Below are 20,507 nucleotides of genomic sequence, written 5' to 3' on the forward strand. Positions count from 1 at the left end.
ACACTGACTTCTCCCTACGCATGAGCAAAGGAAGGACATGTTTTAGTTGCCATAGTAACTAAACGATCATGAATTTTTATCGACTTTTTATAAGTTTTACTGTTTATGAATATTGAAATAAAAGAAATTACTATACATTAATAATACCTCACTTTTATCGACTTTTCTTTTTTTTTCTAATAGCATTTTCTTTTTAAATGACGACGTTTTTACTGTTTATGAATACTAAAAGAAAAATAATTACTTAACATTTATTAATAAAAAAAAATGGGTGCTAGTGCACTTATGATCCGCGCTATATTTTAAATCGTATTTCTAAGTTTAATTTTGTGGTACTAGTGCAAGTGCACTTATTGATCCGTGCTGAAATAACGTTATTATTTAAAAAGCCATTCTTAACATGGGGAGGGTGTTTTGTACCTATTCTCTACTTTAACCTTACAATTGAATAAAAAAAAACATTAAACTTTAATTAAACTTAGAAATACGATTTAAAATATAGCGCGGATCATAAATTTTTCTTTTAATATTCATAAACAGTAAAAGCGTCGTCATTTAAAAAGAAAATGCTATTTAAAAAAGAAAAAGTCGATAAAAGTGACACATAAACAGTAAAACAAAGTCGATAAAAGTGATAAAAAACAAAGGCGATAAAAGTGAGATATTATTAATGTGTAGTAATTTCTTTTATTTCAATATTCATAAACAGTAAAACTTATAAAAAGTCGATAAAAATTCATGATCGTTTAGTTACTATGGCAACTAAAACATGTCCTTTGCTCATGCGTAGGGAGAAGTCAGTGTTTTTTATGGTGTTCGGCAGGGAACTCAAGTCGCGACCAGTACCATCGATTTTCTTTACATAAATAATTACTTAATCAATTTAAGTGAATTTTGAAATATTTTCGATCCGTGACGGATACATACACCCATGTTGTTGGTTACTACACCATAAAGATTTTTCTGCATTATTATTATTATTATTATTATTATTATTATTATTATTATTATTATTATTATTATTATTATTATTATTATTATTATTATTTCCATTTAGATTGAACTGTGGAATTGCACTTGATAAATCCCGACCGACCCACATTCCTATATATTTATATTATAATTATGAAAATGTTTTTACAATTGTAAGTCAAAATTCTGGACAGTACATAAGGCGCGTTTTCTTCAATTGGATTATTTTGATGCATTAAAAACATTGTTTTAATGATTAATTTGTTTATCTTTTAGTTGCGGCAAACGAAAAGGACGGCACTTACACTATCTGACGAAATTTTGAAAATCGTAATACTGAATTTCACATACAAAAAATAATGGTATCTATTCCTCGTATTTTTAAGATGATTATATCCAAAAATTACGAAAATCGATGACAGAAAATTATTTATTAAAGAAAATATAATTTGAAGAAAACGACCGTATTTGCTTATGTAAAACACAGGAGCAGCGAGCGGAGGAGCGGAGCGGCGCGCGTTCAAAGGGGGGGGGGTAATTTCCTCTCGATAATTCTTGGAAAACTCAGGAAAAAGTTTTTTGAACTTGTATGTATGTTATTTTTACGTAATTTAATTTTGAGCGAATTTATTTTTATAGTAAACAATTATGAAAAAAATCTTAAATAAAAAAAAAAAACAGACTCAGAAACACTGCATGTATGTTATGTTTATTTTGTTGTTTGTTTTGCGTTAGTCACATTAAAAATTTAGAGTTACTTCCCTTGTTTGTTTTCGATTCGATTTATTGGTACTTGTACAGTTTAATCAAGACATTAAAAAATGAAAATATAAAAATAAAAAAAAGGTTATATTATACATATCCGTTTTGGACTGAAGATCTCCGAAAAAAAATTTCATTTAACTTGATCGATTAGTTTTTTTGTTGTTGTTGTTTTTACAGCGGGAAAACACGTTCGGGTTTGTATTACTGTACACATAGATTCGAAAAAGTTGCCAAAAAACAAATATATAACAAATAAATGTTATCAAAGGTAAGATAAGTTATTTTTCTACCAAAGTGTACATATTTTTCGTGTTTTTATTCAGTGTAACATATTTATTCAGCTCGAAAAACATACAGTACCGATGTATTGGAAAATTCAAAATGGCGGCCGACTCTCTCTCGGAGAGGGTAAGTTTGGGAAAAGGTATTATAAATAATAAACTAGACAAAATACTGTTAGAAATTCGCTCAATATATGTTACCGTGACATAAGTTGACATATATTCGGTTGTTTTTTAATAGTATTTTGTCTAGTTTATCATTTATAACATCTTTTCCCAAACTTACCGTGTTAAAGAGACAGTCGGGCGCCATTTTGAATTTTCCAATACATCGGTAAACACTGCATGTTTTTCGAGCTGAATAAACATGTTACATTGAATAAAAACACAAAAATATATGCAGTTAGGTAGAAAAGTAACTTATCTTGCCTTTGATAACATTTATGTTTTTTGACAACTTTTTCGAATCTGTGTATGTGTACAGTAATACAAACCTACACGTTCTTATGAGAGCACGTTGAAGTCAGCCATTGTGAAATTTGCTGAAGCTGAACAACATGTCACGGGGAGATAACTCAATGTAAAGTGCCGACACTCCCTCCCCATCTTTAATTCGAGCTTTTCTTCCTAAAAATCGAATCTTTTGCTCGGTATCATAACAATTTTTTTTTTTTTTCGCTGTAAAAAAAAAAAAAAAAAATACTTGATGAAATTAAGTGAAATTTTTTTTCGGAGAACTTCGTTTCATAATGAATACGTGAAATATAACATTTTTTCAATATTTTCATTTTTTAATGTCTTGACTAAACTGTACAAGTACCGATTTATTTTATAAAAACAAGATGGTCGCAATTTTTCACCTACTGACACGTTTAAAATTGTTGTTTTTTTTTAATAATTCAGTAATATTTAAGTAATTTCGATCACATAATTTGGAAACTAACGTTGCAATTTATTAGACTTGAACCATTGTTTTTTTTTTTATTCGAAAATTCTATTTATCGACTACAAAATTTCGTTCTGATAGTGTAGAAGAGCCGAAAGGACTCAACTCGCAATTCGAAGTCCGCAGTAAACGGTGTTATGTCAAAATTAGTTCCTGCTATTAAAGACTTCCTGTTTTGTTTTTAAAAAATAAATAATCAAATAGGTTTTTTGTACTTATTTTCATTTTAAATAATTTCTATAAAAAAATAAGTTTTTTTATGACCTAACTCAGCATAGTTTACTTCTTTAAAAAGAAATCAATATCTACTTTTTATTTTTATTTATTTATTTTTTTTTTTTTTGTTAATATATTTCAAAGACCTTGAAAGATGATATGAAAAAAAGGAATTATTTTTTAAAAAAATAATCAAAATTTAATATTTTACGGAGGGAGGGTCACTTTTTTTTCTTTTTTTTTTTTTTAATTACATTTTCACCCCAAACAAGGCACATTACCACTTTGATGTAGGGGGCTACTATTAGGGACACAGGCTACAGGGGTACTAAGTGGGGAGTTGGGCAGCAAGATGTCGGTTCACATTACACTTGAACTTCTGCATGTCAGTACAGTTGGGGAAGCAGGAACCTGGCAGGGAGTTTCAAAGTCTAGCGGTTCTGGGGAAGAAACTACTGGAGTAGAAGGCTCTCTTACATCTAGGGATCTCTACTGTGAAGGGGTGGGATTGTACTGCTTGTCGGGGGTATTTATGTAGAGGGGGTACAAGTGCTTGCAGCTCGTTGGAACATACACCGTTAAAGTACTTGTAGAACAGGCAGAGGGGTGCTACATTGCATCGATGGGACAGAGGCTGAAGCTTGGATGATAGTTCAGGACCTATTAGGTTGGCGACTCTCTTTTGAACCTTGTCTAGGAGTGAGACACTAGTAGCAGATGCCTCGGCCCAAATATGACAACAATACTCCATACATGGGCGAATGCTGGCCTTCTAGACGGAAAGGATACTTTCAGGGGTCAGCAGCTTTCTAGCACGGTAGAGAGAACCTACCTTTTTCGCAGCGGTCCTAGCAATACTCTTAATGTAATTGCTCCAACTCATGTTTCCTGTGAACGTTAGGCCGAGGAGTTTAAAAGATGTACTTTCAGATAAAGAGTCTTTGGCCATTGCTATTGGTGGTAGAGAAGGTTTCTTGTAGTTATTGAAGGAAACAAGTTTAGTCTGGGTAGCATTGAATGTGACCATCCATTTTTGTCCCCATTCCACTACAGATTGGAGGTCATCCTCTAGTGTTTCTGCCATTTCTTTAGATATGTGTTCATTTGTTTTCCTGTCGTGTCTGTTATAGAGTGTGGTGTCATCAGCATATATACCCATCTCACAGACAATTTTGTCAGGGAGGTCATTTATGAATATTAGGAATAATAGAGGTCCAAGGATAGACCCCTGAGGCACTCTCGCATTTATATCATTGTTTAGATGTCCGACCGTCGAGGACAACCTGGATTTTTCTCTTATTTAAGAAGGATTTAATTATGTTAAGTATTCTTTCAGTGATATCGTATGATCTGATTTTCCTGACAAGACCTTCGTGCCATACCCTGTCAAAAGCCTTAGATATATCTAGAGCTACCACTCTACCCTCCCCTGCTTTGCTAAGTGAATGGTATATACGCTTGGAGATTACAGTTAGAATGTCTGCTGTGGAACAGGCTTTCCTAAATCAATATTGTTGGTCGGTAAGAAGTTTAGCATCAGTAAGGTGATGGACTAGAGCTTGGTTAATTATGGACTCAAATGTTTTGGCAAAAAGTGGGAGGAGGCTAATGGGGCGGTAATTTGCTGGGGGAGTTCTTTCGCCAGAATTCTTGAAAACTGGTACCACAGAAGCAGTTTTCCAGCAGGCAGGAAAGCAAGATTCATTAAGGCATTTGTTGTAAAGTTTGGAGAGGATTGGAGCTACTTCGACGGAGCACTTTTTTAATAGCATAGCCGGGATGAGATCAAGTCCACATGGTTTTGCAGTGTCAAGATTTTATATAAACTTAACGTAAAACGAGCACCCACTTCTTGGACATGCATGCAGTGGTCAACGAGACCTATAAACGTAAGTATTTTATCAAGTTGGGGGGGGGGGCGACGAGGGAGGTCATAAGTTCCAAACATTTTAAAAACACACAGAAATACTTCAAACATTTGGAGGGGGGGGGTCTTAAAACTTCACAATTTCCACTTTTTTTTTTTTTTATAAAATTTGCCGTGGCAAAAGGTCTCACTGTTAAATATTATTTCCTGATATTTTTTAAGTCTGTTAATAAACAAAAAATCACTACATTAATCCATCATATTAAAAAAAAAAAATTTCAGTGTTGGTAAAGGGTGCTCAGTTTCCCTGATCTTGAACCACTCAACAAGAACACCCGTCTTATACAAAGGAATTTTCACTTATTAATATAAGAGCAATAATATTGACATTGATATTCCGTATTGCGAATGCATTCATGACAACCAGTGAATACAATACAAAATACATTGGATAATAAAAGTCTTAACGTCATTGCCTTTAGATTAATAAATGAAAAATCCTTTATATAATAGAGGTGTAATCTGTTGTAAAAAATATTTAATGGTGAGACCTTTTCAAAGCAAATCTACTAGCATTTCAGCCCGGTGTTGCCTGGGTGTATAGGTGTGTATGTTGAGCAAAAAAAAAAAAAAGAGTGGTAGTAGGAAGGCAGGCTCAAATCCGTACCGCAAAGGAGGAAAAGAACGGGGAAAAAACCTGACGTCTATGCTATTACGACCACTGCCAAACCGAAGTGACATTTTTTAAAATAAAGGCTAGACAATCAAAAGGAGAGGATGACTTTCGAAAATATCAGCAAAAAAAAGCCCCCCCCCCCCGTAGAAAAGTGCCCAGTTGAAGGTGAAGATATTAATGTTTTTGCCCAATTTTTCGATATTTGTCATCTGAAAGGTCGAACTTCAAAACTATAGTGATCTTGAGAAAATCCGTCGCCTCTGTCAAAAGTGTTGGGCAGATATGCAAACATACATACATTTACATATTGGTAACTAAAAATTTTCGACCCAAACCGATGAAAAAGCTTGCCCTATCTCTGAATACCTTTTATGTAAAATTTCAAATATTTAGACCAGAAATTGTCTGAGTAATTTGGTAGAGACCGCAGTTATTGTATAGGGAAATATACACACAGAGACAGACACACAGATACGCAGACACGTTCACTTTTATAGATATATAGATAAAAGTGAACGTGTATGTCTGTGTGTCTGTCTGTGTACATTTCCCTATGCAATAACTCTGTCAATTTTAAGTCTACAGAATCGAAATTTGATATACAGGGTACTGAGATTTGAGAAAATCTTTGTGATCGGTTTTCGGCCAGAAATTTCGCTGTTAAGGGGTCAAAGTTCAATGATTTGACCTTTGAGAACTCTACCAAACTCCTCCGACAATTTTGGGTCTAAACACTTGAAATTTTAGATATAGGTTCCTTGGACATGGATCTAATTTAATAACTTGATTTGAGCCCCAAACAATAAATTTTAAGGGGTCATAATAGGGGTCAAAGTTTAAAAAATTGACCGCTTTTTTCTTTCTTTTTTTTTTTTTTGCTCAACATACACCTCCAAACACCCGGGCAGCGCTGGGCTGAAATGCTAGTCTTTAAAAAATTTAAAATTGAAAGTCCCCCTCCCTCATGTTTTGAAGTGTTTCTATGTGTTTTTAAAATGTTCCTAGTTCCCTCTTTCTGCCACCAAACTTGAAAAAAATGTTAACGATTACATTTCGTTTGGGTACTCATTTTACGTTAAATTTATATAGGAAAATGATCCCTATTCTAAAATGTTGAATTGTATTATTATTTAAAAATTCCTTCTTTTATATTATCTTTAAAGGCCATTAAAATGTATTAGGTAAAAAAGTAGATTTTGATTTCTTTTTAGGAGGTAAAACTATGCTGGGTTAGGTTGTAGGTCCTTCCTGTCATCTACCGGGCACACCCGAGTAACTTCCTGGAAATCGCAGATCGATAAATGCAGAACTTTCCGGTTTCTTTTTTTTTTTCTTTTTTTTTTTTTTTTGCAAAGCTCAATGTTTGCTAATTGTCTTCGAAAACTATTTTCATTGATAATTTTTTTTTTTTTACTTTATCCTTTTTCATAATTTTTGAATATGTTAATTACTGTGACATGACAATTCAGTAGATACCATTGGTTTCACTTGAAATTCTATATTTCAATTTTTGAATTTCGAATTTTGATACAATAATGAAGAAGAACCAAACAGTTTAGGTAGCAGTTTCAGTTCATGAGGGAAGACCAACAAAAACCTGGGGCAAGTGATAAGAATGTCTTTGAGAGAGAAAGAGTTTTAGGTAGATTTTATGTGCGAGTGCACAAAATGTCTAATAAAAGATTAATTTGCAACATAAAAGCGTAGAATAATTAACCAACAAAACAACGAAAGGGTTTATTTCGATAGAATGGCTGTGTTCAAAATGAAAAAAAAAAGTGGAATAGAAAGTTTTAGGATATTCTCGTGTCAGGAGGCGGAAACTTAATGTGTCCTTAGGTTATCCAGTAGAGGTCTACAATGAAGCAGTCGCAGCCTGGAGGGATTCAGTGGACAGAGAGTGAGAGGAGAGAGGTCTGTCTTTGGTGGTCTCAGATCCTCTGCTGACTAGTTTCTAACAGGGTTAATTAGTTCCGTAAGGGACATATAGGATTAATGCGCCCTGGTAGCTGATTAGTCAGTGCATGGCCGCATCAGTTAGCAAGGGGGCATTATTCCAAGAGAAAATAGTCTGATATGGTAACTGCTACAGAGGAATAAATTTTGTAAGTGATAGGTTAGTTTAGAAGTCAAATTCTAAAAGCTGTCCAACACTTGCGATGTTTGTTTTTTTGTTAAGTATCATTGATCAGGATTTTGTTGGCATTTGTTTTCCTGATATCTTTCTATTAAGAATTTGGTACAATTTTATTATAGTGTGTCGACCAACCTAATCATGTATTTCCAACAAAAGGCATTTCAGAGAAAAAACATTATTATGTAGTTAAATGTCATGTCGAAATTAGTATAAATACCAAAAATTTACGAAAAATTGTTCAGTAGAAGATGTGCTAGAGTTAATTTTTAGAAAAAAGCATGCAATAGCTCGAGAAAAAACACGATGGTTGACCTGAAAGATAGTTTTATTAGATTCTGCAAAAAGCAACTTAAACAATAGAATGCACTTATCTCCCCTGTTTTCTATCTTCTAAAGGGTTAATTTACAGTGAAAAATCGCAACTTCAAAAAATTTTGTTTTTACTTATAGTCATTTTTCTACTGGACCATTTTTCGTAATTTTTGTTTTTTAATTTATGCTAATTTTGGTATGACACATGACTACGTAATAACGTTTTTTTCTGAAATGCATTTTTTCAAAGATACACTATAGTAAAGTTGCACCAAGAATTCTTTCTAGAAGGATATTGAGTACTTACAAGAGGGACTATGTGAAGGTTGCCAACATCCCTAAGAAAAAATGTTTCTGTGAAACGAACTGGATTCAAACTTGACACACCCAGGTTGTTAGTTTATGTCATTAACTTCTAAGCCACCATCACCTCCCTGATGCTGAAGTCAAAATAACCAATAGTTTCCAAACTTACAATTAAACAAAATAGAGTTGTCAATTTAAAGTTTGATGTCTCTCTAAAAAACCATCTTATACATGTGTGTGTGTGTGTGTGTATATATATATATATAGAGAGAGAGAGAGTGTTTTTATTAGATGCAGAAATGCAGAAATTTAAATACAATTTATAATTTAAATACAATTTATAATTTAAATACAATTTATAACTTAAACACAATTTATAATTTAAATACAATTTATAATTTAAATACAATTTATAATTTAAATACAATTTACAATTTAAATACAATTTATAATTTATAAATTAAATGCAATTTATAATTTAAATACAATTTATAACTTACAATCTATAATTTAAATACAATTTATAATTTAAGCACAATTTTATAATGTAAACACAATTTATAACTTGAATACAATTTATAATTTAAATACAATTTATAAGGTAAACACAATTTATAACTTAAATACAATTTATAATTTAAATACAATTCATAACACAGACCTTACATATCCCAAAAGAAAATAATTGAATGGGGTTTAATTACACAAGTGAGGTGACAAATTAACAAGTCCATTTCTGTGAAATTATTTGTTCATCAAATGTTCCTCTCAATAAATTGATCATATCAGATGCAATCTGCAAACGTTGCTTGCATGTCAGTCTCTTTATGATGAATTGCCAAACCAAGCTGAACTCAAAATAACTGATAGTCGCCAAATTTGCAATTAAAGAAAATAGAGTTGTCAATTTGAAGTTTGCCACCTCTAAAAATATACCCTATACTATTTCGAGCTGAAAAATAAGACAAAATTCAAAAAGAAAATACTTCCTGTTGAAAGATGAAGTTACATCTAATAAGTTGATGCTTCGTCTAATTATTCTATTTGCAGTTTTTGCTCGGGCGATCCATTCTCTTGCAAAAATAGGAGAAGAGTTATACATTGAATCGCTTAAAAATGGGGTAAGTAAAAAAGAAAACACTTGAATCATAATTTTTTTATTTATTTTTTTACTCACCTTCGCACCAGAAAAGGCATGTTGTCACTTGGACGTAAGGGGTTACTAATTGAAACCATGCCTAGGAAAGATTAACAAGATGTTGGTTTGTGTTACATTTAAACTTCTGCATATCAGTACAGTCAGGGAAGCAGGTAGTAGGAAAGGAATTCCAAAGTTCAACTGGCCCTGTCAGTGGGGCATTAGAATACGTCGACTGCCCCCCTGCAGAGGGTAAAAGTCCCTCAATGGGTGTCCTGGATATGACCTTAAACTATATCCAGTGGTGAGGCCCCAGCTTGTGGGCTTTGGGGAGTGTGGAGCCACCCTTTAATTACCATTGCTCCCAGGTCCACTCTGACCCGGAGTGGTAGTACCTGTTAGGGTCCCAACTATGGGTTAAATAGAAACCGACGTAAAAACAACAAATATATTCTATTAAAAAATTTTTTCTTCAAAATCTTTGGATTCGGCATTAAATAATCCGAAAAGGGTTGATATGCCGTAAAACAGAAACAACCAACCAACCAAAGTTCAACTGCTCGAGTAGAAAGTCTTCTGCCATTTACGGACCTCAAGAATGAAAGGGTGTGATTTAATTGCTAAACGGTTTGTCGAGGATATGTGTAACGTGTTCATCAGAGCACATTCCATTAAAATACTTGTAAAACAGGCACAGGGATGCAACATTACAACGATGGGGCAGGGGTTGGAGCTTAGTTGACAAAGCGGGACCTAATAGATTGGAGACTCTTTTTTCGACTCTATATAAGAGGGAGAGATTAGGGGAAGATACACCAGCACAGATGTGGAAACAATGCTGCATGCCTGGGCAAATAGTGGTTTTGTAAATGTACAGGATACTCTTAGGTGTGAGTAGTTTTCTAGCCCGAACTGAAATGTATAATTGCAAATAATTTACGTTTTTTTTTTTTTACTCGGTTTATACTTTAGTTATGAGTTGTCAGTCATCTTAGTTTTAGAAAAGAAGAGAAATGAAGATTGTAGAAAAACAGAAAGAAACAACAGCTGCTTTTCAAATCCTGAGATTGAACATCCGAATTTTGAATGCGTTTAATTTGTTCATTTGAGTACGTTGTTAATAATTATTGGTACCCTAAACAAAGGAGGGACTGGACCTAGTAATTCACTCCCATCCGTCTGTTTGCATTTTTCTCAATAACCACGCCTTGGATTTAAAAAAAAATTTGCACAAACATTAATTATGATAAAAGTAAATTTTTGCCAGAACAGATTGAAGCTCAGATGAGCACTTGCCATGAAAATAATTATAGAGTAGATAGATTCACAACGTCTATTCTGTGGGAAAGAGGTTGCAGGAAATAGAAAAGGATATCACCTACTAGGTTTCGAAGTCGGTTTTGAACTTTGTCGAGGCAGGATAGGGTGCTTCAAGCAACTCCCACTAAAATATGGCAACAGTATTCCATTTTAGAATGCATTTGGCTCTTATATAAATAGAGGATTGTGTCGGGAGATAGATACCTTCTGGAGCGATAAAATGATACAGCCATTTTTTCGGCGACCTTGCCAACAGATTTCATATACGTCTTCCAGTTCAGGTTAGGAGTAAAGGTCAGATGTAAAAGTTTGTCAAAACAGGGAGCTTCTTTTAGATGAGAGCCATTCATATTAATTGGTGGGGGATCAGAGCGTTTATGGCGAAAAGATAGAAGCTTGGTGTTGGATGAATTAAAATTAACAAGTACCTTCTGCCCCATTCACGACATATTCAAGGTCAAAGGAGAGAAACTCAGAGAGATCTTATTCAGTGTTGGCTTTTCAAGTGTTGTGTAGTATCATCTACATAACTGTCGATGAGTTTTTTTTCTTTACATGGAGGTCACCACTTATCAAGGCCCGGAAGCTACTCGGGATAAGGGTTATTGCGTGTACAGTAATCAATGGGATAGTATCGTAGTAATCATTAATATTGGAGATTTGATAAAGTGTCTTACTTAAGGGGGCGATTAATCAGGAATTTGTTTATGTTGGACTTGAAGACATCGAAGCTGTAGTCAGGTGTGAAACAGGCAAGTCACCACAGGTGTGTACTTCTAGAAAAGAAGCTTTGTTCATGGAATCTACGTTTTGATTTAGGCACAGATAAAGAGTAGGGAAAATTATTGACAGTGGTTTCAGCTAGACAGGTGTTTATCATGGAAGATTGATGAGGGGGGGCAGAGATTAGAGCTCAGACAAGCACTTGCCATGGAAATAACAATAAAACAAAGACAGGCTCGCAATGTTTCTTCTGTGGGAGAGAGGTTGCAGGGAAGAGAAAAGGGCATCCCCCACTAAGGGAATTTAGACTGTGATTTGGGAGATTATTGATGAAAATAAGGAAGAGAGTTGGGTTCAGTATCGATCCTTAAGGCATGTCAACATTGATACCTTGGTACATCTTTTACCCATCCACGACTATTTGTCAGCATAATACGGCATAATCACGTTGACACACCGGTTCTCGTCAGATCACCGAAATTAAGCAACGTTGAGTCTGGTTAGTACCAGATGGGTGAACATTTGGGAATTCTAGGTGCTGTATGTGCTCTCCGCTTATCTTGGCATTTGTTTCCAGTCGTCCTGTACTTCACTTGCCACTGTTATTTAACAATGTCATCTCAGGAGAGGTGTGGTTGGAGATTGAGCACCTCCTGCCACAAAAATTTCACGCACAAGCAACCCTTCATGGGTATCCATAATCTGTCCAAGACTGAAGGAGCCTGCTTTTTTGATCAGAGAGAAAAGATTCGATGGTTGAGGAAACATTTCCAGATATTCCATAGCTGGAAATCCTGTGAAGTAGACTTTCATGCTATGGTTTCGAGTTTGAGTGTCGATGACTTTTTACAATTGTAACAAATACATTGAGGACATTGCTAAGGTTGCTGCAAAGAAGGTGGGTTCCCCTTTATCATGCTAGAAAACTACTCACACCTCAGAGTGTCCTGTATCTCTATAAAGCTACCATTCATCCATGCATGGAGTATTGTTGCCACATCTGGGCTTGTGCATCTACCCATCTGTGTAATGTTGCATCTCTGAACCTGTTTTACAAGTACATTAATGGAATGTGCTCTGATGAACTCATAGCACTTGTGCCCCTTCATGTACATACTCGCGATTAACCTGTCAAGCAATTAAATCCTACCCCTTCACTGTTGAGGTCCTTAGATGCAGTTAAGTTTTTTTACACTGATAGCTGCTTCCTACAAACTGCTAATCTTTATTTGTCATTTATCAATGTCATCCTTTTACTCTATTTTGCTACTATTTCAGTTTTCTTTTTTATTTATGTCATTTATTTATGTCATCCTCTTGCTCTCTTCTTATGTTACTACTGCTTCTACACCTCTGTTGCTTCAATTTATGGTTATTTTTTTTTCTATTCCAGTTTGAACTCAAAACTGTCAATTCATCCAGATCAGCTTTTGGTTCATTTCTCTTCGACCCAAGATTTTTTGAAAAGTATCAAAGATCATCGGATGACAATGCAACACTTCAGCAAGATGATCATGAATCCCTTCGGTGTAAGATAGGGATGACTGTAAGTACAGGACGATCCTTTCTTTACAATAACCCCCACCATGTATAAAAATAAATAAATGTATCAATTGTTGTTGAGGGTGATCTGAAGGCTCCCTTTTCGTTAGCTACTGGACCGAGATGTAGAGGAGGCTGTAGCTTCTTTCTCTGAATATCTCCACTTATCTTTGATCCTCAGCTAATGCTTAGTGTTTAGCAAAGAGACATCGAGTACAATTTTGTTTTAGTCTTCAGCATGACTCAACTGAGGATTGAACTCCAGTCTCCTGGCCCATTAGTGAACATTCTAATTTTTATACCAACCGAACCATCATGTACAAAATAAATAAAAATGTGCTATTTTTAAATAGTTAAATAATCTTAGAAGCTCAAGGAATAAACAAATGATATTACATGATAATATTATAGGCGTATTATTTGGATTCTTCGGACTACCATTCTCATCTTGATCGTTATTTTCACAACGTTTCGATCGATGAAACCTCCAACCTTCTTCAAGTGTGCTTTGTTTAAGTTACACTGCAACAGTGTACCCCCCCTCAAAAAATATTAAGTATAATTTTAGAATTAAAAATGATTTCTAATCAGAAGGTAATCATAATCCAAGTAATGTTATGTATGAAGCAACCATTTTCCTGAAAGAGGATTGCAATAACAGAAGAATATATATATATATATATATATATATATATATATATATATATATATATAATGTATATACTAGCAAAACTACCCGTCGTTGACTGGGTTCAAAAACAGCCTACACAAAATGGACTCTGATTTATGAAAGTATATGATAGAGTATGAAAAGGAAGGGTTGTAAAGAGATAGCTTCGAATTTGGGGGTATCAAAACCAAAGAAAAATATGATGAAAGTAAAAATAAAATAGATAAAATCCCATAATTTATTATACCATACCTGTTCACACTGAAACACTTATCACAATATTCTGTGGATCTATATTAAAAAACCTTGTTAAACTTTGTGACATATTTCCATTCTATAGAGGTCAGGCGTGAACGAACACCTCATAATTTTATTATACCATATTTCTTCAAACTGAAACATAATTATTAAAGTATACTTACGCAGATAGATATCAAAAGTCTTTATTAAAGTTTGTGCCTATTTCCATTCTATGGAGGCCGGGCGCGAACGGAGACCCCACAATTTTATTATACCATCCCTATTTAAGTTAAAACATACTTATCAAAGTATTCTTATGTACATCTATATCAAAAACACTTGTAAACGGTTTTTTTATTTCCATACTTTGTGGACCAGGCGCGAACGCAGACCCTACAATTTTAATGAACCACCATTCTGCCAGATCAAACATACAGATTCCTGTGTCTTGATACATCTTCTATCATATCATTATATGCAATGAGTTTTTTAAAATAGTCAACCATATAGGAGCCTATTCGTGACCAGACACACACACACACATTCAGCTTTATATTATAGATATATATAAGAGCAAATAGTTAATAAAACATGTTAAAAAACACTTTGAGAAAAGAGTTAAAAACATATTTAATTTGAAAAGGAAACACTAAATGAGTGGATAGTCCTTAATCTGCGGAGTTTCGAAGAAATACTTTCCTTCTCATCAGAGGGTAGGAATTAGCAAAATGCGGGATCAAATTTTATTTTATATATATATATATATATATATATATATATATATATATATATATACATACATTTTTCTTATTCGGGAAGTGATGTTATCCACTGGAGAGGCATGTATTTAACAGCTGTCCTGTTTTTAAATCTCAGAAACAGCTACATGGTAAGCAGCTGAGGATCCCTGTTTTCTATTTAAAAAATTTTAGTTCAGGTTTTTTTTTTCATCCTTATATAGCTAAATTCTCTTTTATAATTGAAGACTTTTGCGAAATCGACTTATGCAAGTACTAAGTCTATTTCTATTTAATAATTTTTGTTAAGGCTTTTTTTTCTCCCCATCCTTATATAATTGAATTCTCTTTTGTAATTATAAACTTTTTAGAAGTCAGATTATGTAAGTGCTAACATTTGGTTTCTTTTTTCCAAGAATTTAAACTGCATTCTTTATATTTATTTTTTACTCAAAGCTTCTTTAGACTAATATATATATAATCAAAATCAAAAAGTAAAAAATTAAGTTTCCAAGCCAAAAGCTTCTGTAAATCTCATGTGAATATAAATATCAATACTTATGTAGTGATCCCACAAAAATAAAAAGCTCAATACAACCAAAATAGATAATAGAGCTTGTCATAAAAGAGCACAATTTAAGATTGTAAATTATAATTTGCAAAAATTTATTGCTTGATTGAATACTCAAAAAAGAAATGTTAAGATTTCCTTAATCTGCGGAGTTTAAAAGAATTCTTTTCATCAGAGGAAAGATATTAACAAATGATTATTATAGTATAGTTATGAATTTGCTGGTACTGGCATAAATTGAAGTGGCATTATATGAAAACTTGTCATGTATGCAAAAATATTTACAAATAACAAATCTTTAGCTGGTAATGAAAGCAGTGTTATGCCAGCCGCATTATCTTAAACGCTTCGAAATAATCTTTCCTCTTCGACCACTAATAAACTGGATTTTTCTACGGATTTTGGTTACACATGTTTTCGATTTTTAATTTAGATTTATTTGTCAACATCTTATGGAAATACTTAATATCCTTTAATCTGGATTTTTAATTTTTAGTTTTTAATTTTTAGTTTTTAATTTGTAGTTTTTGATTTTTGGTTTTTAATTTTCAATTTGTAGTTTTTAATTAATTTTTAGTTTTTAATTTTTGGTTTTTGATTTTTAATTTTTAATCTTTAGTTTTTAATTTTTAGTTTTTAATTCGTAGTTTTTAATTTTTAGTTTTTAATTTTTAGTTTTTAATTTTTAAATTTTTATTTACTTTTTTCATTTCTCATGTCTTTTCTCTGTTTCATGAAATTTTTAACATTAACATTTTTTTTTTTACACATTCTTTGGAACTCCACAAATTAAGGAAATCTTAACATTTCTTTTTTGAGTATCCTATCCAACAATAAATTCTTCTAAATTATAATTTGCAGTCTTAAACTGAACTCTTTTATGACAAGCTCTATTTCCTATTTTGGTTGTATTGAGCTTTTTTATTTGGTTGGGATTACTATATAAATATTAATATTTATATTAACTATAAATTTACAAAAACTTTTGGTTTGTAAACTTAAGTTTTACTTCTTGATTTTATATATATATATATATATATATATATATATATATATATATATATATATATATACTAGCTGGAAGCCCAGTGTTGCCTAGTCATACAATATGCTTAAACGTGATATTTTTATGCAGATTGCATATATATTATTATTATGGAATCAATCCTCTATTAGATATTATATACTAGCCTGGGTGCCTGGCGTTGCCTGGGTGTTTGGAAGTGTGTGTTGAGCAAAAAAAAAAAATTGTAGTAGGCAAGCAGCCTCAAACCCGTACCGCGAAGGAGGAAGAGAACGTGAAAAAAACAAATCTGACGTCCTTGCTGTTGCGTCCATCGCCAAACCGAAAGTGACGTAGGTTTAAATTAAGGCTAGTCAATCGAAAAAGGGGATGACTTAAAAATATCAGTGAAAAAAGCGACCCTGCCTGTAGAAAAGTGCCCAGTTGAGGGTGAAGGAATTAATGTTTTTGGCCAATTTTTTTTTTGTCGTTCAAAGGGTCCGGCTTCAAAATGATACTGATCTTGTGAAAATCCAATTGTTTTTGGCCAATTTTTCAATATTTGTCATCTGAAGGGTTGAGCTTCAAAACGATGCTAATCTTGTGAAAATCCGTTGCCTCTGTCGAAATGCGGTATCAGATTTTGCTTGCAAAAGTATTTGATGAAACTGCAAGTAAGTCAAAGATCTTACTTGATAACAAAAAGTGAAGCGGAGGGGATAGGGTGAAGAAAAAGGTGATTTCACATGAATGGATAGTCTGGCGAAAGGTAAAGTATCCAATGACAGTAAAATCCAAAAATGTAAATCCAAGAAAGTTAGTTAAATTTCCATTCGCACAAGTAAAATTCCAGGAAATCGCATAATTGGAAGATGGTCCAAAATAATCCAAAAGGCCAAATCCGTGGAATAGTTCACAAATAGGTACAAGGAAAAGAGGAAAGAATTCCAATAATATTATTAAAAGAAAAATAAGATAAGCGTTAAACATGGCTGCCGAGACAAGGTGTAATTAAGAAAAATGAGTGAAGAAGAAGAGAGAAAAAATGAGTGAAGAAGAAAAAAAAATTGAATGGTGATTGAAATAAATATAAAATAGAAAAGCAAATGTCAAAATGACCCAGACAAGATGATGTTAAAAGGCGCCAAAAATGTAGGGCAAAAAAGAGGTCAACTGAAATGTACAGGTTATTACTTAAGAAAATATCAGCAGGAGTTATTAAAAGACACTAAAAAAAAAGAATTTTTAAGGGGAGATGATGTTCGGTATCTGCAAATTCCGGATAAAGCAAGTAATATGTAAGTAAATGCATATAGTAAAATATAAGTAAATATACATACAGGGTATGAATGTGTAGGTAGATTGATATTTGATAGATAGGAATATTTAAACACTAAAACGGAAAGTGCAGATTAAAAAACCGGCCAAACAAAGAAGAAATAAAGAATTAAAATAAAGGATTATTAAGTAATAAAGTATTAAGAAAGTATGTAGAAAAAACGATAATGTTAAAGAAAAATTATATATATCTGAAAGGTTAAAGTAATAGCTATGTAATTTCAAAAACCAAATATTTTTCTTTCTTCTGATACAACTGGGTGGGTTATAGAGGTATTACGATGAGTATTTTGGTTTGGATTATATATGTAGACTGGTTCATTGTTATTGATAGCGGCAGATCTTGTTCTTTGAACTGGTTTCTTGCGAGTCATATTGTGTGTGATTACAGATTTAAGGTGGCCAGCAGGAGGAGCATAATGGTTGTATTTAATCTTTTCATTGTGTCCTGAGTTCCTTAAGGCATTATTGAAGAAAGTAGCATTTTGATTAAAAGCTTTTTATCAGCAGAAAGAGCAGAAATTCTTCTAGAAACGGATGGTACTATAGATTTTATAATTGAGTTTGGGTGGTTTTATATATATATATATATATATATATATATATATATATGAGAACAAATATTTAATAAAACATTTTAAAAACACTTTAAGAAGAGTTAAAAACATATTTAATTTTCAAAAAGGAAACGCAAATTAAGTGGACTGTCCTTAATCCACAGAGTTTCGAAAGAAATACTTTCCTTCCCATCAGAGGGTAGGAATTAGCAAAATGCAGAATCGGATTTTGCTTGCAAAGTATTTAATGAAACTACAAATAAGCTTACTGATAAAAATAGTGAAGCAGAGGGAATGGGGAAAAAAGAAGAATGATTTCATGTGAATCGATGGTCGAGTGAAGAGTAGAATGTCCAATAACGGTAAAATCCAAGAAAAGTTGGTAAAAGTTCCGTATCTACAAGTAAAAATCCAATCACTAAAAGAGATACTTTGATATTTCCAAATTCTGCACTGTATTTATTACATTTGAAAAAATATGATTGACAGATAAACAAAATCTTTATATATATATGAATAAAAAAAATTTTTATTGCATTGTCTGGTTTCTAATTATAATTTTTCTTTTTTAATTTAAAAGTAGTTCCTTTCTAAAACAAATAAATTAATAGCTTAAAATATTTATTTTTTTCTTTCCAGTCCTGCATGAATATCTTCAAATCTGCATCGACCATCGAGAAGACGGTAGAGAAATGCCAAATTTCTTTAAACATGAAAGACGACAGACTTTTGATCAAAATGTATTGTAGACATGGTTTGTCATTTTTTCTCATTTGTTTCGATACATCAAGGCCATCTCTATAACAGGCTGAGAGATTTTGATTCTTTTCAGTTAGTCAGCAGAAATCTCTTTAACTTCTAACACTTAACCAAGAAAACTTGATGCTTATTTAGAAATATACTTAATTTTTTTTTTTTTTTTTTTTTTTTTTATTACATTTTCACCCCAAACAAGGCACATTGCCACTTTGGTGTAGGGGGCTACTATCAGGGGAAACAACTACTGGGGTACTATGTAGGGATTTGGGCACCAAGATGTTGGTTCACGTTGCACTTGAACTTCTGCATGTCAGTACAGTTGGGTAAGCAGTGACCTGGAATGGAATTCCAAAGTCTAGCGGTTCTGGGGAAGAAACTACCGGAGTAGAAAGATCTTTTACATCTAGGGATCTCTACAGTGTGGGGGTGGGATTTTGCAGCTTGTCGGGTCTGTTGAGGGTGTTCACGTCGTGGGGGCACAAGTGCTTGCAGTTCATCAGAGCATTCACCATTAAAATACTTGTAGAACAGGCAGAGGGATGCAACGTTTCGTCGATGGGACAGAGGCTGAAGCTTAGATGCCAGTTTAGGGCCTATCAGATTTGCGACTCTCTTTTGAACCCTGTCAAGGAGTGAGAGACTAGTAGCCGATGCACCAGCTCAAATATGACAGCAATACTCCATACATGGGCGAATGGTTGCCTTATAGAGGTACAGGATACTTTCGGGTGTTAGTAGTTTTCTAGCACGGTAGAGAGAGCCGTCGAGGACAACCTGGATTTTTCTCTTATCTAAGAAGGATTTAATTATGTTAAGTATTCTACCAGTGATACCATATGATCTAATTTTCCTGAGGAGACCCTCATGCCATACCCTGTCAAAAGCCTTAGATATATCTAGAGCTACCGCTCTGCCCTCTCCCGCTTTGTCCAGTGAGTGGTATATGCGTTCAGAGATTACAGTGAGGATGTCTGCTGTGGAACGGGCTTGTCTAAATCCATATTGTTGGTCGGTCAGAAGTTTAGCATCTGTAAGGTGCTCGACTAGAGCATGGTTAATTAAGGTCTCAAATATTTTGGCAAAAAGTGGGAGGAGGCTAATAGGGCGATAATTTAATGGGTCAGTTCTTTCACCAGAATTCTTGAATACTGGTACCACAGAAGCAGTTTTCCAACAGCCCGGAAAGCAAGATTCATTAAGGCATTTGTTGAAGAGTTTGGAGAGAACTGGAGCTACTTCGGCTGAGCACTTTTTCAATAGCACAGCTTGGATGAGATCAGGTCCACATGCTTTTGAAGTGTCAAGGTTTTTTATGATAGCATGCACCTGAGCAGGGGTGATTTTCAGATCGTCTAGCGTGACGTCTGTCCGCATAGGAAATTGAGGTAGGGGGTGGTTGGAAGGGTCCAGTGTGGAGTTTGAGGCAAACCG

At 33.5% G+C, this 20,507-nt stretch overlaps 1 protein-coding gene across 1 annotated transcript in view; it reads left to right on the forward strand.

Annotated features, from left to right (window-relative positions):
• LOC145261231 (cell cycle checkpoint control protein RAD9A-like) overlaps positions 1–20,507 on the forward strand; it is a 56,533-nt gene that overhangs the window by 766 nt on the left and 35,260 nt on the right. The window contains exons 2-4 of the mRNA XM_080119601.1: positions 9,529–9,599; positions 13,053–13,205; positions 18,957–19,071. Of these exons, the coding sequence (XP_079975727.1) occupies positions 9,529–9,599; positions 13,053–13,205; positions 18,957–19,071 (339 nt within the window). The remainder of the gene's footprint in view (positions 1–9,528; positions 9,600–13,052; positions 13,206–18,956; positions 19,072–20,507) is intronic.

Source organism: Euprymna scolopes, chromosome 37 (genome assembly GCF_053919585.1).
Source record: "Euprymna scolopes isolate OS-2025 chromosome 37, ASM5391958v1, whole genome shotgun sequence".
Lineage (NCBI taxonomy): Eukaryota > Metazoa > Mollusca > Cephalopoda > Sepiida > Sepiolidae > Euprymna > Euprymna scolopes.